Raw genomic sequence first — 24,962 nt, 5'->3', positions numbered from 1 at the left:
ATTTGAATTCAGTTTAAGTGGGCAAACTTACCTAATCCACAGTTTCTGAAACAATATGCGAACTGAAATTTGCTTTGCTTCAGGTTACACCCATGCAGTTCTCAAACCAAGTAATTTGTATGAAAAATGCATCTAATTGGGGTATATGAAAATGCATATGTTAGTAAAAATCAATGAATACTTGTTTTATTAGGGGAAATTGCATTGCAAAAATGTGTATATTAGGCAAAATTCCATACCGCTGAATGCATTAGGAGAAATTTGCACTAGAATGATTATGAATTTCCACGAGGTCCTACAAAATCATTCCCACCCCCCAAGAACAGATGTGGAAATGTGGTGAGCTGAATTTAAGACTGGGATACTTAGAGAAACCTAAATTGACAGAGTCGCCCATCCCTATCTACAGTACCAGTCACCTGCTCTCCAGGTGGATTCTATAACATAGCTTACTTTTCCTTGTATGACAAGTTTGTTTTTTTTAACTTTAAAGTAATGTTGAGAAACGAGGGTTGTCTTATACATGGATAGTGCATAGTGGGGACGGGTGATTGGTTGGAGCTGTGAGCAGTCGCTTGTCAGCCATGATATGGTGGATGATTGGTGGCTGCAGCAAGGGCTGCTTTGGATTGGCTGCTGCTGTGGTAATTGGGTGGGTGATTGGTTGCTGTGGCAAGGGCTGCTGTGGATAATAATAATAATAATAATTTATTATTTATACCCCGCCCATCTGGCTGGGTTTCCCCAGCCACTCTGGGGTATGCTGTTGCTGCAGCAAATGGGCATGCAATTGCGAGAGCCAGTATGGTGTAGTGCTTAAGAGTGGTAGACTCGTAATCTGGTGAACTGGGTTCGCGTCTCCGCTCCTCCACATGCAGCTGCTGGATGACCTTGGGCTAGTCACACTTCTCTGAAGTCTCTCAGCCCCACTCAGCTCACAAAGTGTTTGTTGTGGGGGAGGAAGGGAAAGGAGGAAGAAAAAAAGGGCATGCAATTGCTGGCTGCTGTTGGCTAGCGGGCAGACGCTTGTTGTCTTCAGCGACGCGAGTGATTGTCAGCGTTTTATAGTTGGGTTAGTGATTTTCGGCATCCCCCCGCAGAAAGCTCCACAACTCTGAGCAATCTCCCCACAAAAGCTCATCAACCCCAAAACTAGGGGTTGTCTTATACATGGGGGGTGTTATACATGGAAAAATATGGTAAATGGAAAGGATTTAAAGTTTTAGCACAGTTTGGTTGAAAAGTTCCTGATTTGGTTAGATAAGTTCAGGATTGACACAGCTGATGTGACTTCCTTGCCCCCAAAGCCCATGAGGATCCTTTAGCTGTGTTTTGCAGAGCCTTCAAAACCAGTCTTTGGGGATCTCTTACACAGATTGAACTTTAGGTAGTTGCTGGAAGCCACAAGAGAGGGAGAGTGTTCTTCCGCTCTGTTTCTCTTTGCGGGTTTCATACAAGCATCTAATTGGCCACTGTGAGAACAGGATGTTGGAATAGATGGGCCATTGGCCTGATCTACTAGAGCTCTTCTTATTTTTATGTTCAGTTGGGCCCAAAGCAGAAGGACACCCTTTCATTTGTGCTATTTGCCCTGCTCTTTAGTGAAATATTTTCATTTTCTCAACACAAACCCTTTGACAGGAGAATCAAAATTCATTGAAATAGGTCTCAGCTCTGTTTATCTAACCTCCAAGTACTTCTGTGGGTTCTTTCTTTCTTTCTTTTATATATATTTGAACAAAACCAAAAGGTTTATCCAGGTCTCTCTAATGTCTACAGCATGGAGAAAATTAGTTGGAGTGAGGATGGTTCTTAATTACCTAGGTTCTAAGAGCCTCTATTGGAAGTGCCCTTTCTTTGTTTAAACACATGGCTTATAACTGGCAGTTTCATTTACACACCTATATGGACTTCCTTTTATTAATATATATGCTTAAATCAGGTTTGCTGGAATATATTATTATTATTATTATTATTATTATTAATACTACTACTACTACCACCACCACTACTACTACTACTAATGTTTAATTCCCTTCTACACACTTGTTTCAAGGTGATGTAGAAAATATAATAGAGAAACCCAGCTAAAAACAGTCCCTAAAAACAGGGGGCAAATAACAGCAGATTTGTTTATTTTTTAATGGCAAAGAGTAGACATCCATGGCAAAAATGTATACAACCAGCTGGGGGAGATTGGTAGGGGGAAATGTCTTCAATTGTTTCTGGAAAGTACAGATAGTGGGTACCTTTTATATCTTGACAGGAATGATGTTTCACAGCATTGCTTATTGTTAATGTCAACTGGCAATGGTTGTTGTTATTTAATTGTTCTTAGTATTTTTATTATTTTTGTTCTTTGTTTCTGTTTGCAAATAAAAAGAATGGTGAGGGTAGGGAGTTGGGAGAAATGGCTCTTCAGAGACTTAGCAGTGAATGCAAAAATAAAAAATAAAAATGTGCTAGCTTTGACAGTGTTAAAGACATGTGTTTTCCCAGGACAATTTTTGCTTAGGCACAGCTTCAGAGTGATGTGAGCAGATTTGGCATAGTCAGATTCAGACTATGGCAAATTCAACCCATAGTCTGCTTCAGCAGGATATTCTTATCTTCTAATGGATTAAATCTGATAAAATATTAGGAGCCAGGAAGGGGAGAACATTGTTGCACAAGTAGCCTTACCATCAGTGCCCCATAATGCTTCTCACTGGCAGCACATGGGAAGAGCAGGGGTGCCTCCTAATTAGACAGATTTCTAGAAAGTGATCGTAATTGGACTTTGGACAAGATGTGTGAACTTCAGCCAGGAAGGGAGCAGAGTTTGCTCTGGGAGGATTGGTAACACCGTAAGCGTGATTTGGGCACCTCTAATTCAATCATGTCTCTCCCTCTAGGGAGAATTTAATTACGTTACAAATCAACTTCAATGCTGCTGAGAGCCTGTGGGTCTGCAGCGATTCCTCAGAACTCCCCGTCTCTGCCTCCTTTCTACTTTCTGCTTGTTGAAATGCTCTGATTAACTTTCTCAGCTTGACATTTCCAACGGTTTCCAAGCATTTTGAAAAAGGAACTGAAAAGGTGCTTAGCAAAAAAAAAAGGGGGAAAGGGAGAAAGGAAAAATATGGGATGTGTCTCTTTCATCTCTGTATAGCCAGCATGCTATAGACTCCGCTGAAGAGAATCTGGTTTGCACATGATTGGATTGTGTGGATTTCCACAATAGCAGAACACTGATTCCACTGGTGTTTATATGCATGCTTCATTGAAGAAGAGACTTTAGTGTCTTGCTTATGAAGGAAGGCTAACAATTTTCAGAAAGAGTATTTAACAATCACCTTACCCTACATATGCCCGCCTGGCTGCTTCAGTCTATGGAACTGGTACTTTTACAGATGCCACATAATACCCATTCTACACTGATAAGAAAGTGACATTTTAGTGTGGCATCACTTACACTTCGGAACTTCTTGCCTATTGACAATAGGCAAGAATAGCCTTCAATGTACTCTTTTACGCACCTGCCAAAACCCTTTTACCATTAGGTATGTCTACCCAACTACACTGAATGCTGATGGGTGTTTTAATCCATTTTTATCTCATCATTGGTTGTAATTATTTTTTGAACTACAGTGGTACCTTGGGTTACAGACGCTTCAGGTTACAGACTCCGCTAACCAAAGAAATAGTACCTCAGGTTTAGAACTTTGCTTCAGGATGAGAACAGAAATCGCACGGTGGCGGCAGTGGGAGGCCCCATTAGCTAAAGTGGTACCTCAGGTTAAGAACAGTTTCAGGTTAAGAACAGAGCTCCAGAACGAATTAAGTTCTTAACCCAAGGTACCACTGTATTTAAATGGTTTTCCACTGTGTTTTTTTTTTATACTGATAATCTCATTGTTTTATTCTTTGTGCAAACCACAGTGAGGTTTATAAATTTTATGAAATGAAGATTGGGATGAATAATGTGGCATACCTAGTATCATCCAGGGAAATCAATTAGCTGGAGATTCTGGACGGATGAAGGAAAGGTGCCCGTCACACAAATCATGGTGAATAGTGTGGCCCTAATGATGACATTGGACTCCAGCTCCCATCAACCCTAGCCAACATGGCCCAAGGTCAGGCATGATGGAAGCTGTAGTCCAGCAACCACTGGAGGACCATGGGTAACGCCCTAGAAACCTTATGACCAAAACCCATCCCATTCAGCTGTGTACTCTATGCAGAGCCTACATTAATGCAATTAGTTTCTTGATGATTTTGTGTTTGCCTTTGATGTCTCAGCCTGGTTCCCTGTGGATATCAGTATGCAGAGCACAGGGAAGCTTCAGAAACAAGCATGCTTATTTATGTCTGCTGAATATTTTAGGTGTCATTTCAAGAAGTGGGTCAGCCAAAAACTGGATGCTGATGGATCTCCTTCTCTGCACAAGTGTTCACAGTCTTTGTGGGACAAGAAAGACCTGTAGTACCATCTCTTGTGCCTGATCCTAATGACCTTAGACTAAGTGACAGCATGAAAATAGAATTAGTCTGTCGCTGATTGACACACACACACACCGAAGATGCTAATTACCTAATTCAAATATATTGGGTAGGAAAGTAACCAGCATGGCCTTTGCCAGGAGCACGGGTCTCTAAATTAAGTTAAACTGTTTATCACAAACTCTCTCCCCTGCCTTCTGCCATGCACTCCCTTTTCCTCATCCCATGGTTTTATGAAATGCTTCTGTTTAAGGTAGCTTAAATTAAATCTAGAGTAAGATCAGCAACCAAGAATTGCATTTTTCAATCAAATGGGCCAGGGCCATGTCAAAACAAATCCTCATCCTGACCCGTCAACTGGAGGAGAGGGTAGAAATAGGAGCCATTGGCAGGAGTAATGGATGGATGATCACTGGAACCAATCTTTGCTCCCTTGATTTAAAATAATCTGCTTCATAAAGGTTGGCCAATGCCAGGGCTCATAACAAGTAGTGGTGCCAGGGATGCAGGTTGATCATGCAGACCAAAATTTCCCTAGAAAATTTTGAGATTTTTCTCTTTCTGAATGACTACGTTCTGCTTCCACTGATGGAGGCTGCATGTCCCTGAAGTACAAGTGCAGAGTAAGCTGTTACACTCAGGTCCTACTTGTGGGTTTCCCATTTGCATCTGGTTAGCCACTGTGAGAACAGGATGATGGACCACTTGCCTGATCCAGCAGGTTGTTCTTATGTTCTCAGTCCCCTGGAGAAAGAATACTAATCTGCAGAATTTTAAGGACTTAAGAAGAGTCCTGCTTGATCTAGTCATCTAGTCTAGCATACAATTCTTTCCATGACCAACCATGGCAAGTCTGAAAACAGCATGTGAATGTCACAGACTCCCCCAATCTGGTGCTCCTCAAATGTTATTGGACCTCACCTCCCACCAGTCCCAGCCAGCATGACCAATGGTCAGGGATGTTGCAGGCTGGGGAAGGGAAGGGAATATTCAGATAATACAGTATGTCTCTGATTGTTCTCCAGTGTATCTGTGAAGGAATTGGACCTTACTTGTATGGGATGTTGTGTTTTAGGTGGGATTCATGTTAGCAGCTCTTTATTCATTGGACATTGTAGGGCTGACTAGCTTCCAAATATCAAGGCATTGAAATGACCAGTGTGGATGGGAGGAAAGTCACATCCCAGCCTGGGGTTTCATGTCTTCCTATAGTCTACTGCGAGGAGCTTATGGTTGACAAGGGGAGTCTATATCTTGGGATAGCCAACTAGGGAGGCCTGAAATTCAAGGTGGAGTGAAGCATGACAGATAATATTGGTGTGCCTGGAAGAGGCAAAAAAAGGAGGAAAGGCTGTTACTTGAGAGTAAGAGGCTTCTGAAAACCTGATGACTTTAGGGGTAGTTTAGTCCAGAGAAAGCAGCTGACATTTTAAACTGCCCCCCCCTTTTGCTCCGAAGGGAATATTCTGGGTTTCAATGACATTTGCATTGTGTATCTTTTCCTTAATCTTCACATCTGTTCCCCCACCCCCGCCCCTACCCTAAGTAAAATCTTTACAGGTGTGTTCTCACTTTAACGCTATCACGCCTGGAGGCCAGTAACCTACCCTAATTGTGGTGGCTTCAGAGGGAACCCCCGGAAACTTGGAGACTGATTGATAAGGCTAGCTTTGTAGAAACTATTGCCCTCTAGTCTGGTGGCTGCTGTCCATCAGAGGGGGAGACTGAGCAGAGGGGTACACTGTGTTTGCCAGGAACCCCCTCCCCTCAGTTGGCATGGAACTCAGTGCGGCTTGCGTATGGTTGTAGAGCCACACAGCAGTGCTAAACACTGAATAGATTCGAATCTTTGACCAGAAACAGCAACATCCTTTTCTAATGGAGGACAGGAATTTGAACATCCCCAGTAATTTGGATGGCTGGTGGACATCTCTGGTCAGCTCTCCATCTATGCTCAGTCCATCCCCATTAGAAGTTGGACAGGATGGGTTCTTGGAGACTCAGCACATCCAGATTTGGGAGCTCTAAAAAATACTTCACCATTATGTACTAATTATCTGCTTTCCCATGCAGCAGAAAGTTATTTTCTGCTGGCAGGATCTGCTCCACCTCTAGGAAAGGTATCAGCCTAATATCAGGAAATAATTTTGTGGATATTTATCATTGATTTGACCTTCTGCTGTTTCTTCCAGATTTTGCAGAATTTGTCTTCCTCGGCCTGTTCCTCACAGAGATGTCTCTGAAGATGTATGGCTTGGGGCCAAGGAATTATTTCCATTCCTCATTCAACTGCTTTGACTTTGGGGTAAGAAGTCTTGGGTGAGAATAGATGGGTTGAAGTCAACCCTTTGCAGGCCTGATATTCTGCATACTCTACTCCCTGGGTCACTCCTGATTCTCAGCATAGGAAGTTGTGTTATACTGAGCCAGACCACTGGTCCATCTAGCTCAGATTTGTCTACCATGATCAGAAGCTGCTGCAGGATTTCAGGCAGGGGACACTCCCAGCCAGTCCTGGAGATGCCTCAGATTGATCCTGGCCCCTTTCCACTGAGCTATGTCTACAGAGGAAGCACTTGGATGGATACGCCATTGAAGGACTTCCTTGTTCTGTCATGTCATGGGAAGGCATCTGACCATGTGATCTCCTGCTCCTGCACCCGCACCCAAAGCCAGGGACAGGCAACATATGGCCTGCAAATGTTGTGGATTACCACTTGCATTACCCTCAGTCAGCACCATCCAACCAAACAGGAGCAGACTACGGTAATATGGCGCCCCGTGCGAAACCAAAAACCCACCCCCCACCCTGCTGCAAGTGTTGGCCAACCAGTTGCACTCGTGTAGTGGGAAGCTGGTGCGATCTCGCTCTCGCTCTCGCTCTAGTTCTCCCTCCCCTCCTCTCCCTTCTCCTCCTCCTCCTTTTTTTCTAGCCTGATTTTCCCTCCCAGGCAAACAAACAAACAAACAACAACGCTTACAGTCGTCAGAGAGGTCTCTCTGAATACCCTCCCCACTTTCCGTCATTCCTGCTCCCTTCCTTTAAATCTTTCTCAGACAGAAATAAAAATTCAAGGCTTTAGAAATCCCCCCGTTTTTTTCTTCTTTGTTCCCCCCAAAAAGTCAAAGGAAAAGGCCAATGACTTTTTAAAAAAATCCCTTCGATTTCTGGTCTCCAAACCTGCCTTACTGCTTTCGTGCAAGAGGAAGGTATACTCATAACCTGGAAGGACAAACCTTTTGGATTTTCTGGACCTTCTCCCTGCTTCTTTCATTTTAAGACATATCTTACTGTGAACTGAAAGGTGGAGGATTGGGGGAGACTCTCAAACACAATTTGCTGCTTTCTTCTCCTCTGCTCAGTTCAGTGCCCTGTGTGTGGGAGCCTCTATCACTGTTCTAAATCTGGCTCTGCACTAATCTCAGTCTGCCCTTTGGATCTTTCACAAGGTTTTCCCTGTGCACTTTTAAGCCCATATTCATTGTTAGCAATGAGGTCTGGAAGCTTGCTGTTCTGCTTTGTATTTTATTTCCCCCCGCAAAGCTGCACTTCTGGATTTTGTAATGCAAACAACCCTGGCCTCTTGGTACCTCTTCTTTCTTCTTCCATTTTTCTTTTCTTTTTGCAGCTGACCTGCACGACGAGTGTCCACAGGAAGCAGACTGGCAAACTATTGCAGTTGCCTATTTGTGAGCTGTTGCACTCTGTCATTCTCACATTTCACAGTCATCTCTTGTATGCAAGGCCCGCAAAATAGCCTCTGGCAGGTGCCCACTTGTGCCAGCAAAACAGACATTAATTAGCTGCTTATTTGCAGCCTTCAAAGGAGAAGGCTGCAACACTATCAGGTCCCACGAGGTTGGGCTGGCCCTGTTGTCAGCACAGATGGCCTGCACAAAATGGGAAGATGCCATTCTAGCTGGCCACAGTTAACAAAGGTCAAGTGTTTTGCTCTTGTCTGAGCCTCTGAATCTCACTTGTTAGGAATCACAAGTGGGGAGAGAGCTGTTGCACTTGGATTCTGTTTGTGGGCTTCCCATTGAGGCATCTCATTGGCCAGTGAGAGAACAGGATGCTGGTCTAGGTGGGCCTTTGCCCTGATTCAGCAGGGTTCTCCTGATGTTCTTATGTTCTTTACAGCCCTGGGCTGCCACTTACCTTTGGGAGTAAGCTCCCTTGAAAACAACAGAACTTCCTTTCTGTGCATACGATTTTGCTGTCGAAGAAGCTGGTGTTGCACAATGGAGCCTAAGCAACAAATCAGGGAGTCTCAGGTTCAAATCTCACCTGTGGCATGGTCTAAAACCAGTCTCCCCTTCTTTCTTTCTCAACTTAATCATTGACAAGGGATACACACTGGCTGTGCACCAGAATGCACTTGGAGTCATGTGGTCAAGTTGTGACTATAGCACTCAGCATGCGAAGAACTTAATTGTTTGACCTTATGACAGCCCCACAAAGTAGGCCTTTAGTCTTCCAGTTTTACTGATGGAAAATGCAGTGCTGAGAGAGGGGGAGAGAATGTGTAGTGAACTAATTTGTGGTGGAAGCATCAGCTTCAGTTGGGAGCTGATGGGTGTATAGGGAGAAACAGGAAGTTTGCATTCACATCACATGTATATTTTGCATCTTGTAGAAATCCTTAATGCAGGGGTAGGGAACCTCTTGCCCTCTACATGTTGCTAGACTACATCTTCCATCAGATGCGGGTGGCACTGTGGGTTAAACCACAGAGCCTAGGGCTTGCCGATCAGAAGGTTGGCGGTTCAAATCCCTGCGACGGGGTGTGCTCCTGTTGCTCGGTCCCAGCTTCTGCCAACCTAGCAGTTCGAAAGCACATCAAAGTGCAAGTAGATATACAGGTAACACTCCGGCGGGAAAGTAAACGGCATTTCCGTGCACTGCTCTGGGTCACCAGAAGCGGCTTAGTCATGCTGGCCACATGACCCGGAAGCTGTACACCGGCTCCCTTTGTCAGTAAATAGAGATGAATGCCGCAACCCCAGAGTCAGCCACGACTGGACCTAATGGTCAGGGGTCCCTTTACCTTACAGCTTCCATCACCCTTGACCATTGACCAGGTTGGCTGAGGCTGATGGGAGTTGTAGTACAACAACATCTGGAGGGCCACAGGTTTGTCATCCCTAATTAAAAACCTTTCTTTGTTCTTTATGAACAACAGCATCTATTTACCATAGCACCTTGGAAGACACATCCTCCTCCTCTCACACAGGATGGGATGCCTCTCCTAAGCAGATGCCCACTGAGAATGGTGCGCTGGACCAAGAATGAGGAACCCGTGCATACCCTCCAACACATCAAGGCAAAAACCCAGGATGCACGTCTTACAGGGGTGTGCTCCCGTGTGAGTCACATGACCTTTACAAGATCATGGCCCCCAAGAATTGTGACTTGGAGGGGGCTGTTCACTCACACGAGAGCACAGCACCAAAAAGACATGTTTTGGGGTGCCGCATGAGACTGAAGCCCCGGAAAAGTGCTTATTTGGGGTGAAATCATGGTACTCAAAATGAGCACTGTGCTCTTGTGTGGAAAAAAATGGGATGTCCCAGTTTTACCAGGACTATATCTCCTACCACTCTTACTCATCAGCCATGCTGAATGGGGCTGATGGGAGTTGGAGTCTGGTAGCATCTGGGAGGCCACAGGGTTCCCCAGCACTGCCTTAATTAATTGAAATGCCAAGGGGGGTGGAGAGAAAGAGATGGGGGAGGACCTCCAATCAATAGAGTTTTAAAAATTCTAGTATTTAGAGCTCCTGAGTTGCTCCTCTGGGTGCAGCTGTTTCTGTCTTGCTCCACTGCATGCAGAGCTGGTAATTAACTCTCCAATGTGGGCTTCCTATCGGGTAGGGAAGAGACATTTTATCACTTGCTAATTCATCATCATTTGCTGATCCCACTGGGATCAAGCACTATCTCCCTCTGTGATTCCCATTGCTCATATTATGTTTCCCCAGTTCTATCCATCCCCCAGTTGTATACGTTCCCATTTGTTGCTTTCTTGTAGCCTCTTGAGAGCTGGCAGTATTTTGTAGTTTGGTTCAGTTTGACAAAGCAACATGATGGGAAATGTATAAGAGCACCCAGTGTGATATGAAGCAACAAGGCATTCCAAGGTGTAAACGCAAGAACATGGATATTCTCCTCCTAAGAGGTCTTCTTCTCCTTCTCCTTCTCCTCCTCCTCCTCCTCCTCCTTCTTCTTTAATTTGTATTCCACTTTCCCACAAAATTTTACCCAAGTGGCTCACAAGATGAATAAATAAATATACAAAAAATTAGTCCATGCAAGTTTGCATTAAATAATACAAATAAACCAACCTAATTTATCACCATAAAAGTTACTAGAAAAGAATTTCTCAAAACAGTAATACAGGTAAACGGTAGCTTCAAAGCATCCACATACTCCACACGGATCTGTTTCCACTGGTTTGGAACCAAGACTCAACCTTCACACATTCAGGTGCTCTACCCTATTTCTCACCTGGGGTACTGCAGACAGTCCCACTCTGGCTCTCAAAGTGAACCATTCACAGTGGGATCAGGCATTAAATGGGGATGTATTATCATCCCAACTATTTCTTATTTTCATCGCCATGATCCTACACATTGTCAAAGGGAAACTCCCCACTGGGGTAAAAATCATATATATATATATATATCGAACAGATGGAAAGCTCTTCAATTTGAGTAGGCTGAAAACAAAGAGTAAGGTTATCATAACCTCCATCATAGAGCTTCAATATGCTGATGACGTAGTGTGTGCACGCTCAGAGGACAACCTCTAAACCACCCTAAATATCTTTGCAGAAGCTTACAGAAAGCTTGGTCTATTGCTCAATATCAAAAAAACCAAAGTGCTGCATCAATAAGCACAAATCAACCCGTCCACTGTACCACAGATCCATCTTAATAGTGTAACATTGGGAAGTGTCAATTTCTTTTCCTACCTGGATAGTTATCTTTCCATAAGGGCCAACATTGATGCAGAAATCTAGCACAGCTTTCTCCTAATTGAAGCACAGAATGTTTGAGGACCAAGAAATTCACAGGGAAACCAAAATGCTTGTTTACAAAGATATTGTACTTCCAACTTTACTGTACTCTTGTGAAACATGGACCACTTATAAATGCCATTTCCAGCTCCTCAAAAGATTCCATCAGTGGTGTCTCCAAAAAATTTTACATATCACTTGAGAAGACAGGCAAGCTAATGTTAGCGTATTGGAAGAAGCAAAGATCACCAGTGTCAAAGCAATGATTCTTCAACCTCAACTTCTTTGGGCAGGTCATGTTGTATGGATGCCTGATTATCATCTTCCAAAGCAACTACTCTATTCCCCTCCCTCCAGCAAAGAGGGGAGGGGGCTGGAGGGAGGGGAGAAAGAAACAGTGTGGCTATTGATGGTGAGCCTCTTGTCTGCCTCCTAAAAAAGTAATCGTAATAAGGTTGGCGATTTCTCCTCTCCTTGAAGGAATTCAGTGGAATGAAGTGCTTCTTACCCACCCCAATCCTTTGCTCCCAGATCGGATATATAATTTAAAGAAGGTCTTTCAAACCTGTCTTTATAATCTTAAAGAGCTAGAAACTTTAATTGTCACCATTTTTAAAGCTGAAATTTTTCTGGACACCAATAACCGTAGCAGGAAATAAACACCAAATCATGGACTAGATAGATACAGATAAGCATGTATGTACTCTTATTTATATTATTTATTTATTTATTTATATTATATATTTATATATTAGTTACATTGCTGCATCACCCTACCTCCCAAGGGAGACTAGGGTTATGCGTGATAAGATATAAAAAGGCAAAATGTAATTTGTAAATAAAGCATCACAGTTAGCAGTGGAACTATGAAATATCATTAGAACTATTAGTAAACTGCCCCCCCCAAAAGAAACTCTCTTCAGCTGTTTGGTATTAAAACAACTTTACCTCAGTTTGTGAAAGCCTCTCTCTTGTATAGAAAGATTGAATATACAGTCCTTGCCTGAGGCAGACACTGAAGAAGCTTACAGAATTAGGCTGTTGGGTTGGTGCCAATATTATTCCTGTTCAGAAGAGACCCATTGAAATCAATGGACATCACTGGGGTCCATTAATTTCAATTTTAGTATATGTGCTGCCGAAGTGAGCACGGGTCCCTTAATTTCAGTGGGTCTACTTTGAGTAGGACTAACCTTAGTTCCAACCCCTTCTTTTTGGAAATTGCTCATTGGCCATGATCAGACCTTCTTTCCCCCCCACATCAGCCCATCACTCCTTTGTTTCTTGCAGGTGATTGTGGGGAGCATCTTCGAAGTCATCTGGGCTGCAGTGAAGCCCGGGACCTCCTTTGGCATCAGTGTGTTGAGGGCTCTCAGGCTGCTGAGGATTTTCAAAGTTACCAAGTATGTTTTAAGTTTCTTCTTCCTTTTTCTTTCTTTCTTTCTTTTTAGTGTGGGATGTGTAAAGGGGAATTTATGCACTTGGAAAACCCACTTTTAGAAATCCTGATGCGTTCATTAACTGGCTTGGTTTGGTTTGGAATCCCAGGTACTGGAACTCCTTGAGGAACCTGGTGGTCTCCTTGCTGAATTCAATGAAGTCCATCATCAGCTTGCTGTTCCTCCTTTTCCTCTTCATTGTTGTGTTTGCTTTGCTGGGAATGCAGCTTTTTGGAGGACAGTAAGTTCAATTCACTAAATTAATCTCAATAAACTTTTGACGGGCGTCTGGCTGCAAGGAACGGTACTCTCCCCGCTTGTGATTCCTAGCAACTGGTATTCATAGGCATGCTGCCTACTGGACTTGCGATAGTTTTGGCTCCAGTTTCAGATTTTTGCACTCTGAATGTTTTGCTAATCTCTCACAGCAGGTTGCAGACGGACTTAGTTTCTCCCGATTCCAAGCTGGACAGAACCAGCTGGTTCACCACTTTTAAATAGCTCTGTGGGGTTGTTTCATGTCCTGCATTTCAGATTTCTGTAGGCATCTGGTTGACCATTATGAGAGCAGTATGATGGACTAGATGGGCCTTCAGCCTGAACCAGTAGGGCTCTTATGTTCTTATCTGTGAGTACTCTTTGATTCAAATCTCTCACTGGAAGCTCAAGTGTCTTCAATGACAAGGATTATTTATGCCCAGCTCTAGCTGGTTCACTAGTTATGGCCACTGCTAGACGAAGGCTACTTGGCCTCAATAATCCATGCTGGAGATCACTAACGTCCAGTTTGGACTGCTTTGATGCACTATATATTGGGCTACCCTTAAAAAAAATTTTTTATATAAGAAGGGGATTCCAAGATTTGAAGAAGTAACCCAGAATGGACAGTTATTAACAAGGCAGAATATTACTAGTAGAATGAAAATATGTGCATATACACATACAGCATATACATATAAAGCATTACATACAGATTGTTAAAATAAAGACATCAGAGCACCAGCTCTTCCCTTAAAAGTAAGCGGTCCTCATAGAGAAGAACATGCCAAAGGGCTGATTGTGGCAAGCTGCTGATTCTCTAGGTTCATTCTAGCTGTACTGAAAAACAGTCATGAAATCAGGAAGAATAAAATTATAAGATAGTAAAATAAGAATCATAATAATTATACAAAGCTTAAAAAGAACGAATGACTTAAAATATATTCATTAGTGGAACAGAATCCCATAACGGCTCAGGACCGCAATGCTTCAAGGACTGCCCCTCGCCATATGAATCAACCTGGACCATGCATTCACTCTGTGAGGCCCTTCTTCATGTGTCTCCTTCATGAGAGATTCGGAGGGCGGCAACACAAGAACAGGCCTTTTCTGTGGTGGCCTCCTGTCTGTGGAATGCTTTCCCCAGGGAGGTTCGCCTGGCACCTTCATTACATATCTTTAGGCACCTGGCAAAAATGTTTCTCTTCAACCAGGCATTTGGCTGATTAACATTCTGTGGCTTTTAAAATGTGTCTGTGGGGAGGTGGTTATTGATTCGGTTTTGTTTTATTATGTAGTTTTTATTCTCATTTTGTATTTTTCTGTTGTTAACTGCCCTGAGATCTTCGGATGAAGAGCAGTCTACAAATTTAATAAGTAATAATAATAGTAATAATAACAACAACACAAGATTCATACTTGCAGCAAACATCCCAAATATTCATGAATGTTGCCAATTAAGCTCATATCTAGTTGGAATGTGCCAACCATGAAGATTGTTTAGTCATATAAATCACCATTAGCCCCCCAAGCAGAAGCAAAGTTGGATGGGTCCACATCACCCCAGTGACATGTATTTTATGACAGTTTTTCAGAAATGGCAAGAAACACAACTTCTTTAAGCCTTATATCCATAGAGTAACAAGCTGCACCCTTCCATCCACCATAGATCATTAAATGAGTGGCTATCCTTGAAGACTGTCTGGAAACTGCAGTTGGTGCATAATGTGGCTTACCAAACTGTTGAGCAGAGCAATAAGGTGGGACCATGTGCCACCATTCCTGAAAACAAGGCACTTGCTTTTTTTGCCCAATGGACCAGATTCTTATCTTCCCCTCCACTCCACAGGCCACCTTTGACAGTTAGGAGGACCACCCACCTGCCAAACATCTGGTGTCATAATGGTGTCAAGTGGTGCTCTTGGAGGGAGCAGGATCCCCCACCCCACCCCCAAAAACAGACTATTGAAGACTGAGCATGCTCAGACAGAAGACTGGTGGAAGGGAGAATATTATGGAGCATCCTGGAAAAAGGGCATAGCTGTCTGGCTTGAACCCTGAACAGGCACACTCCCTGCTGCAACATTTTATTGCAAGTCCCAGTTGTACCTCTGAATACCAGTCACTTGGGGGGAGGCACAAATCATGGGGTTGTCGTTTGCCTTCATGCCCTCCTTGAAGGCTTCCCAAAGGCATATAGGTGCCCACTGTAAGAGCCCGGATGCTGGAGTAAAGGGACCTTTGGTCTGATCCAGCAAGGCAGCTCTTAAAAGATTATTAGCATTCTACCCTGCCATTAATATTCATTTTCTGCCTCTTTCTAGGTTTCATTTTAGTGACGAAACACCAACCACAAACTTTGATACTTTCCCCACTGCTATTCTAACTGTGTTTCAGGTAAGGGCACTCTTGACTTGGTGCAAAAGAGCTGAAGGGTCCTCAGAGAGCATATAGTCCTCCCCACTGCTGGTGCAGGGAATCTGCTGCTTCTGCATGTCTGATAGGGGGCCATCCAGCCTCTGCTTGAAAGCTGCTAATCAAGGATAAGCCCACTGCTTTCTGAGGCAGTCTGTCCCACTGTCAAACAGCTTGTGGCATCAGGAAGTTTTTCCTAATACTTAGTCATATTCCCTTGTAATCTGAACACAGTGACTCAAGCAACTGAAAACACATGTCTGCCATTGTCTATGGAACAACCCCTTCAATATATTTGAAGATGGCTGTGAGACTGTCTCTTAATCACACTTCTCCTCCTCTAGGCTAAAAATATCCAACTTATTTAACCTCAGCTCATCGTTCAACCTTAGCTCCAGGCCTCTCAGCCACAGCCTTGTCAAATAGGCCATACTGCAATTAGTTTGGGACAGAGACTGAAGCCAAGAGATAAGCAAAAGGTGAGGAACTGGATCTGGCCAGGCGGCCAGATGGTTAAGTCCCCCACCTCTCGTTGGCCAAGTCTGAGAGGTGGGAAGAGCCAGGCAACTGTTAGTCGTCTGATGTCACAGACTGGTTTGTCAATGCCGGCCCCTGTTGCTAGGAAATCTATCTGCTCCATGGAGGAGTGCCTCTCCATGGAGGCCAGCAGGAGTGCCTCTCCTCCCCTGTACTCTACAGGCTGTCCATCCCTGAGGGCATCCTTCTCACCTTCCTCCTCACCTTCCTTATTTGGCAGCAAGTGCCAATCCAGTCATGATCCAGTTGAGCTCATGGGGATCATGACAAATGCTATCTTGCGCATCACTTTGAAAGGGGCCTTTCGTATGTGATGTGCAAACAATGCTAGTGGGGTTTAAAGAAGCACTGTGAAAGTTGAGATATATTGTTAAAAAGAAATAGATAGTGGGAGGGAAGACAAATGGCAATATAAAACAGAAGAAATGCGTCATCGAGAGGTTAATACGGATGATTGTCAGAGAAGCTGAAGGAAGTCCAAACAGAGTTAAATTTGTGAAAATTTGGATAAGATTTTATATTTGTGTTGAAAATTAATAAAAATTATTTAAAAGAAAGGGGCCTTTCGTGACTTACCTAGCCTCACAAAGTCTCTTTCGAAGTGTGATCTTGTGGCCAGCTTTGCATGGGACTTTGCAGCAGATCAGCAGGTCCTAAAGCCCCTCTTATCAGCTGAGCCAGGTTTATGCCTGCCCCACACCTCGTACCATATATGACATCTGTTACAATAGGGCAGGTGTATGTGCTTAGGCTGAAATGGCCTCAAGGGCTGAACAAGGTATCTGGCAGGCTTAGCTGGGACTGGAAGTAACTCACCCCTGAGACAGGCTTCTGGCAGAGGAGAGATTTGAATTGGGGTTTTAATCTCATATTCCTATTGACTTGGGGTTTCTTACAGGAGTCACTGGGTAGTCAAGCAGTGGAACTGCATATGTAAATAAATGTGCAATGATGGTGTCCTTGCCATTATCCCCTACTTAGTTGGGTGGAGAATTCAAAAGACAGAACTCTCAGAAAACAAATGTCCAATAGGTGTGGATGAATTTGTTCAATTTCAGTTTCTTGTTTTTCCATTCTTAAACTCAGTTTGCCATATTTCCACACCAGTTTACTTTTTAAAAAACAAAATCCTCCAGAAAAGTCATTGCCATTTCAGTATGCATTTCCCCCCAAAACTACCTTTTCGCAAGTAATTTCCCCTAATATAACACGTTTTTGGGTATGTCATTTTCCTCAAATATATGAGACCTGGATTTTCTTTCCCCATCCGTAACCTCCAGCCGATATCGTTTGTAACTAGGCAAGAGTGTGGTGATTTCTGTCAGCACACAGAACCATGGCCCTTGGCTTTTCTGTCATGTCACCAGAATCCATCTCTGTGGCCCTTGTCTGCCGTGGCACAGTCTTGGTTAGCTGATGATGTGACCTGCTTTTCTGTCTTCACAATCAGCTCCCTAAATTAACAAGGACAATAGCCTGAGAGACGGATCTGAGTTTGTAGGAAATAATGAAAAGAGTGGAATGTGGGACCCGTTGCATTTGACATTCTGGTTTCTGTAGAGCATTATAATTGTGGACAGGAATGCTAATCAGGCAGGAAGCAAATGAAAAAGGCAAACCCTTACTCAGCGAGGTAAGAGGAAATGAGAGACATTCTATGCTCTGGAAGCTCAAGGGATGGGCAGCCTTTGCACATGGGAGGAGGGCTTCCTGTCAAAGCCATACAGAAATCGAGGCCAACAAGGGAGAGGTGCTTCCTCTCCAATCCCAGACTTACCCTCTCTGGCCTCTGAATACCAGTTGCTGGGAATTTTGAGTGGGGAGACTTGCTGTTGCACTCGGGTCCTGCTTGCAGGCTTCCCTTAATGAACATCTAGCTGGCCACAGTGAGAACAGGATTCTGGACTAGGTGGGCCACCAACTGTACTTCTGATGCTGATGGAATGGAAAGAAGATATGATAGTCCAAATAAATCCATATTAGCCCCTTTTCAGCTACTCACAACACCTCTTACATGTGTGCATAACCTTACAAAGCACTGTGTCATCATCATTATTGCTTATCTGTGTGCTGCCTTTCCAGACTAAACCAGGCTCAAGTCTTCTGACAACATCAAAATGCTTTACATAATTCATTTGCTGTTGCAAGACCTCAGCTAATGAAAAACACATTCTATTAACAAATGTGCAATAAAATGTCCAGTGATTGTTCAAAATAAGGCCTGACAATTAACCCCCCTGCCCAACAATTTAATCCAGATTAAGATTATGGACTGATTCTTACTATGCGCTGATCTACATATTTAGGGAAACAAGATGGTTGACTCCTTGGACTTTACTGCTTCCAGCTGCAGGTGGAAGAAATTGCATGCTGGTGGTGGGAACAGGGTGAGATCATTCCTTTCTCTACAGGCAACATGGAAACACACAGTTCTATAGACACAACACAACAGTAGCAGCAGCAACAACAATAGAGGAATAAAAAGCAGGATAATGTTTTTATTGAGCCAATCTCTTCAAAGTCTTTACAGGTTAAAAATATATTCACCAGCTCCCAAAAGATGACTTCAGAACTAGCTGGGAGAGCCTTCTCCTCCTCCTCCTCCTTCTTATTCTTCCTTGAATAATTTTTATTGGTTTTTTCACAATTATTTTCCACAATTAACTACAAAAAACAAATCCCCCTCCATCCCTATTCACAAAAACATTTCAAAACCTTATCTTTGAGGTTCTTTAGACTTCATGACTTCCCTTCATTCCCTCTTCTGGTTTCTTATATTAACAAAAACTTCTGCATTTCCTTACACATACTTCATTGCTGATTGCAAGTGTGAAGTCTGAGCCTGTCAATATATCAATTTATTTACATTATTTTGCATATATACAATAAGTGCTTCCCATTCTTTTTCCTAACTTTGTCATATTTAAATTTCACTGGAAGGCAACTATCAGTTAAGTCAGATTCAAAATCCTGCTCACCTTCCTCACAGTCTCCTCTTAGTCTCAGAGGCTGTAATTTCTGCCTCATTTCTGCCACCAAGGCATTCCCAAATATTTCCTGCCTACCCCCCATGCCATTCATATCTGCCCCGAGTGTCTCCTGGTATTTCTTCATATCAATCACAGTTTCCATTTTTCCAAAAATTTACTCCAGCCCTTGCATCAAGACCTCCACCACTTCTGTTTTCTTTGTCACTGGTTCTATTTTAATAATTAGTTCTGTCACCATTTCAGTATTTTGGTCCATTTGGGCTATAAGTTTATCTGCTGTCTTATCCAAATTTTCCTTTATCTCCTTAATCAACTCATTTCTCAGTTCATAGAAGAATTCCACCCATTCAGCATAAGGCTTATCCCCCGTGTCCTGTACAGAAGTCCTTCTATCCAAACTTGGGGTTGGTTGCTTTTTAATTGCCATGTTCAATAAGTTATTTTTTAAAATAATATTTTATTAAGATTTTCACAAAATAACAGAAAAAAACAAAAAAAGAAAAAGTACAAAAAATACAAAAAATAAGAAACAATTAGAAACAATTCCATCTTTCAAAACATATCTTACATTTGCTTGTTTCTCGGACTTCCCCACACCTCCCCTCTTTGTATTCCAATTCGGTTGTTTGTTCAGCAAATCCTTTCCCTCTTTATCTTAATTTTGATCTTAATATATTTTAACTTTACCTTTCCATCTGTTAACATTCCATTTTTACATATTCTTTCAAACATTATTGCTAAAAACCCCTTAGCCTCAATCCAACATCATTCTATCATTCATTAATTTTGCAGTGTTTCTGTAGATAATCTTTAAATTTCTTCCAATCTTCTTCCACCAACTCTTCTCCCTGGTAAGTTATTATTAAAACAATCAAAAATGGTCCAAACAGAGTGAAAATATCCAATACTCCTTCTACTCGATTCACTCTGCCCTTGCCAAGTTTCTCTTTCCCCTGTTCTCAAGACAACCAATTTTCCAGCCGTACCTTGTCAGTTTTGTCAAGGCCACCAAGTAACACTTTCCCAAGGAACATGGTCTTTTGTACTTTCCCACTCCCCCCAGCCCGATTGCCTGTTACATGTATACAATTTGAAATAAAATCCAGATTTCAAATTAACATTCAAATTAAACAGATATCTACTTTAAAAAGAAAACAAAAGCAATTTGTCCACACAAAATCACAACTTAATAATCCAGAGGAGCGTAAAAGATTTTCACTGATCTAGTTCTCTAAAAATGTCTTGAAGTAAGATAAAGAGTTACAGACAGTTGAAGATCATTATAATGCCTCTTTTCTGGTAGAGTCCAAACGCCTTTCCTTCCCACAACCAGAGAGAGATTTACCAGGCTTACAGCTCTAGAAAGGTGGCGTAGGGGTTCTCAGATGTTGTCCAACATCTGGCACTGTTGATATTCAGCCTCTATAGCCAGTTCGAAACTTTAAAGTTCCAATTTATCTTTTCACACACACACACACACACACACACACACACACGGAGCAAGCTCAGTCTTATTTAAACCACTCCAACCAAAATGTGCCTTGCAAAGCCCATATATGCTTCCATACCCTCACCCCACAGAGTACTTCATTAGTCTTGTTTCAAGCTTTCTCTGCTGGGCTCGGATTCACCTATGGCTTTAGTGATGCAAGGTCCTCTCCCCAATTCTCCATTATAAATCCAATAAAAGGTAGTAAAGAATGGGTTTCAGTTGCTTTTAATCCATCTTTCCCATCGGCAGACATATATCTAATAGAGTCACATAAAATTAATACCATTCTCACTTGCAAGTTGTTTCCATGCAGCAATAATTACAAAGAAGATGGGGATGGACTTCCTTTTTACTCCTCCGTCTAGCACCGAATTCAGCCTAATTAGATCCAATAATTAATCTTCTTTACATTTCCATCAGCCAAAATGTAGTTCTTGGAAGATCTCTGCTGCAGGTAGGAGTTTGAGGCTCCACTCCCATGGGGTTGTGATATTGCCATGTCCGCAGGCTCAATCACAGGCTTTTTAGGGGGCGCACCTCACCTTGGCACTTCCCCCTGTGTCTCTGCGGGGCTTGAGTCTGTCAGTCGATCAGACTGGCACTCATTTTCGCCATTCGCAGAAACCCGAAGTCCGCTGGGAGAGCCTTCTTAATGAAGGCACCACCACAGGGGTGGGAAATGACCTTAGTCATTTACTCTAGATCATTTTCATCCCAAGGACAGCATTCGCTCATGGGCAGACTTTTGGGGCCACATGCTAGGGGTGGGCAGGGTCAGAGGCAGTGGATGGAGTAATGGAAATGGCCGAAGGCCACATTGTGGCAATGCAAAAGTCAGAAATAGATGGACACACAGACCTATGTGCACACACCTCCCCATCCAGGCAAACTCAGAGGCATTGGTCACATCCACACCATGCATTTAAAACATATTTATACCACTTTGGCAGTTACAGCTTCCAGCAAAGAATCTTGGAAATGGTAGCTTGCCCCTCACAGAGCAACAGTTCCCAGCACCCTTAGCATGCTGCAGCTGCCAGGGTTCTCTGCAGGAAGCCATGTGCTTTAAACGTCTGGTATGGATGTGGCTATAGTTACAACTGAGCACTTAAGGAGAGAGTGGAGTAAGACCAGTGAAAGGTGTGGCCTGGGGACAGGCCCAAAGACCTGACAGAGGGAGCCAGAGGGCTGAGGTTCCCCAGAACTACTCTAAACAAACCAAGCTATCTGGAAAAAGGTTTATATTATCTTTCCCACCCTCCCCTTACACTTTCTTATTTTTTACTCTAATTAACTTTACAGATTCTGACTGGAGAAGACTGGAATGCTGTGATGTACCAGGGGATAGAATCTCAAGGGGGCGTCCACTCAGGAATGTTCTCATCCATCTACTTCATTGTCTTGACACTGTTCGGTAACTGTATCCTTGCCCTGCCAAAATCTGATTTGCTAATGGCATTTTGTGCTGCTCCATTGCTAAAAAAATGCATATTCAACCTTAGCAGCCACGTGCTAATGGGCAGCTGGTGGAAACCCATTAGCAGAAATATTGATTTATTATGAAATGTAGTAGTATTTGTGAAGTGTGTTTCTTGGGGGGGGGGGAGCATCCAGCTGGTGAAATCCTAAACTTTGGTAGTCCCATTTATGCAGTGCAGGTTTCCTGTGAGCCAGTGTGGTGTAGTGGTTAAGAGCAGTGGACTTGTAATCTGGGGAACTGGGTTCCATTCCCCGCTCCTCCACTTGCAGCTGCTGGGTGACCTTGGGCCAGTCACACTTCTTTGAAGTCTCTCAGCCCCACTCACCTCACAGTGTGTTGTTGTGGGGGAGGAAGGGAAAGGAGAATGTTAGCCGCTTTGTGAGACTCCTTTGGGTAGCGATAAAGTGGGATATTAAATCCAAACTCCTCCTGTTGTTGTTATTCTTCCTCCCACCTGAAAAAAGGAATGCACATACATTATTTTTTTCAACCTAAGCTAACATAACACTAAGTCATGTGTTGTTGGTTTTTAAATGCTGGTTTGTTCATCTCACAGATGAGCAAATATGCCTAGATATATTTTTCCAGATTGGTACTTCTATGGCATGGATAGGCAACCAATCGCCTTCTCAATCTGGCCCGCAGACAGTCTGCGAATTCACCCCCCCCCAAAATAGTCCAGCCCCCCACAAGGTCTGAGGGACAGTAGAGCAGCCCCCTGCTGAAAAAGTTTGCTGACCCCTGTTCTATGGTTTTGGGGGCATCTTTGGTGAGGCAGTAGCCAAAAGTCCATAGCTGAGCAAGGCTATTTGGTTCAGACATAATGCCAAACCATAGCAATAGTTTGTAAAGCAACAACAAGCCACGTTTCACGTTATGGTTTGTTGACAAAAAGCAAACCTTGGTTATTCTGCTGGGCTGGGATTGGATACTCCAACAAATCACACTTGGACTAAACAAACCATGACTTAGCAGAGAGGGGAGAAATCTTTTTTTAGCCACACTCTCTTCTGGGAAACCTTTGGCATATGTCAGTAATGGGCATCCATCAGATAAGCAAGAGGCATTATCAGAGCTGAAGGGCACATTCTCACCTGGGTAATCTCAGGGAGGGTGCAAAGCAGGACCAATGATGGATGTGATGTCTGGCTTGTGGAGATTCCGAAGGGCTAGACAGAGAGGTATGGAGGGTCTCATTTGCTCCCTGGGCCTGGGCCTGATTTCCTCACCTGGCTTAGTGTTACGTGAGAGCCAGACCATTTAGAAGCCACCCCTTCCTTTAAAATGGCAAGAACATTCTGTTGCAATCTTTCACTGTCCAGAGTGGCTGTGTGTGACTCCAAGTGCTGTGCTAAGTGCATACTGAATGTTGTGCTTTGTACAACATAGAGGCACCTACAAAGGCATTGCATTTGGCAACCCTGCCCTTATATACCTGGTAAAAGCAAGATAAGTGAATTCCATAGTTGAGTGGCAGCAGCAGTCAGTAGAGCCCCCCCAACATTCATCCAGGCTTGTCATTTATTTTCTTGAGCAGATGAATTCTAACAATCAGAACTGGAAAATCTATATAGATGATGGTGCTCAGATCACAAGTGGCTCTTCACAAAGATCTACTCTTCGCATTTAGCTTTTAAATCAGCTTCTCCCCAACCTTCATATTCCAGGTGCTGTCAGACTCCAACCCCCAACCCTTCGCAGCCAACAGAGGGTGGGGATTGTAGGCCAACAGCATCCAGGGACAAAGGCTCTCTATATACAGACTCCCCATGATGGACCATTTGTTGCCCTAAATGTGCTTGTTGCCCCCCTTTTCTTTTCTTTTCTTTTAAAAAAGAAAAATCAAACTCTGAGCAATTCTCTCTTTGCAGCCTTTTTGTAGAAGTCGCCTTTGTGCTGAATTGCTTTTTGCCCTAAATTCCAGCTACCTGCCTCAATTTGAATACAGCTGCTAATGCTCAAGACACACTGCTGTCTTTCTCATCGCTTCCCAGCCTTATTAGCTGCCAAATGAAAAGTTAATAGAAGCATCTAAAAAGATATGTAAAAGTTAGCTGGCTGAGAAAGGTGGGGGGCGGGGGGACTTCAGCCTATCTGTTCAAAACAGACTTGACTTGAAATAATTAGGCCGCATCAAGCAAGGTGAAACATCTGTACAGTACAGTCAGAGCAGGTAGCTGGAGGTGAAAATATGCAAGAGCGCAATGGTGGCAATTTTCTGACTTGATAAATTTCATGCGCAGCTCAAATACTGACTACAAAGCATTTAGAGGACTATTCACAGTGCAGAATTTAGGAATAGTCGAGGGATTTGATCATGGTCTGTTTTAGGGAAAAGGAACCTCAGGCCCAGATGCTAAATCTGCCCTATATGCCTCTCTATCTGACTCCTAGATTCCCCAGCCCTGAATTATGTGATGTTTTGAATTATTTGAATTATTGTAGCCAATACAAACCCAGCACTAGTTTTATGCCACTTGTTGTTCCATAGTCTACTGATAACATTAGATGGTATCCAGTGCCAAACTAGGCCCATTGAAATTAATAAACATACGTAACTTAGGTTCATTAATGTCAGTGTGTCCACTCTGAGTTAAACGTTTCTTGAATACAACCAATTATACTTAAAAGCAAAGGAAGAGCAGGCAATGTATCATCTTCATATTTACAATTGATAGTCTTCCTACCCAGGGGACCTTTACTTATAACAATCTATCAAGGGCCATTTAAATAAACTTTTATCATTTATTATCATTATAATTAGCCAGGTTTTGCGCTGATCAGTTATCCAAGCTCTGAAACAACAGATTGAAGTCTCCCACCATGTAATTGGACATGCTTTAAATAA

The 24,962-nt window shown here is 43.1% G+C and overlaps 2 protein-coding genes across 11 annotated transcripts in view; one reads left to right on the top strand and one right to left on the bottom strand.

Annotated features, from left to right (window-relative positions):
• Positions 1-24,962, bottom strand: part of SLC31A2 (solute carrier family 31 member 2) — a 526,804-nt gene that overhangs the window by 103,746 nt on the left and 398,096 nt on the right. The gene's annotated exons all lie outside the window — the stretch shown is intronic.
• CACNA1B (calcium voltage-gated channel subunit alpha1 B) overlaps positions 1-24,962 on the top strand; it is a 323,575-nt gene that overhangs the window by 185,196 nt on the left and 113,417 nt on the right. For all 10 annotated transcript variants that reach the window (XM_083422809.1, XM_083422808.1, XM_083422807.1 and 7 more), the window contains 5 exons: positions 6,678-6,790; positions 12,794-12,906; positions 13,052-13,183; positions 15,525-15,597; positions 21,937-22,054. In XM_083422809.1, coding sequence (XP_083278935.1) covers positions 6,678-6,790; positions 12,794-12,906; positions 13,052-13,183; positions 15,525-15,597; positions 21,937-22,054 — 549 coding nt within the window. The remainder of the gene's footprint in view (positions 1-6,677; positions 6,791-12,793; positions 12,907-13,051; positions 13,184-15,524; positions 15,598-21,936; positions 22,055-24,962) is intronic.

This window comes from Podarcis tiliguerta (assembly GCF_965153285.1).
Source record: "Podarcis tiliguerta genome assembly, chromosome: Z".
Lineage (NCBI taxonomy): Eukaryota > Metazoa > Chordata > Lepidosauria > Squamata > Lacertidae > Podarcis > Podarcis tiliguerta.
Note: the sequence above shows the minus strand (reverse complement) of the source record. Positions and strands in the feature narration are given on the sequence as shown.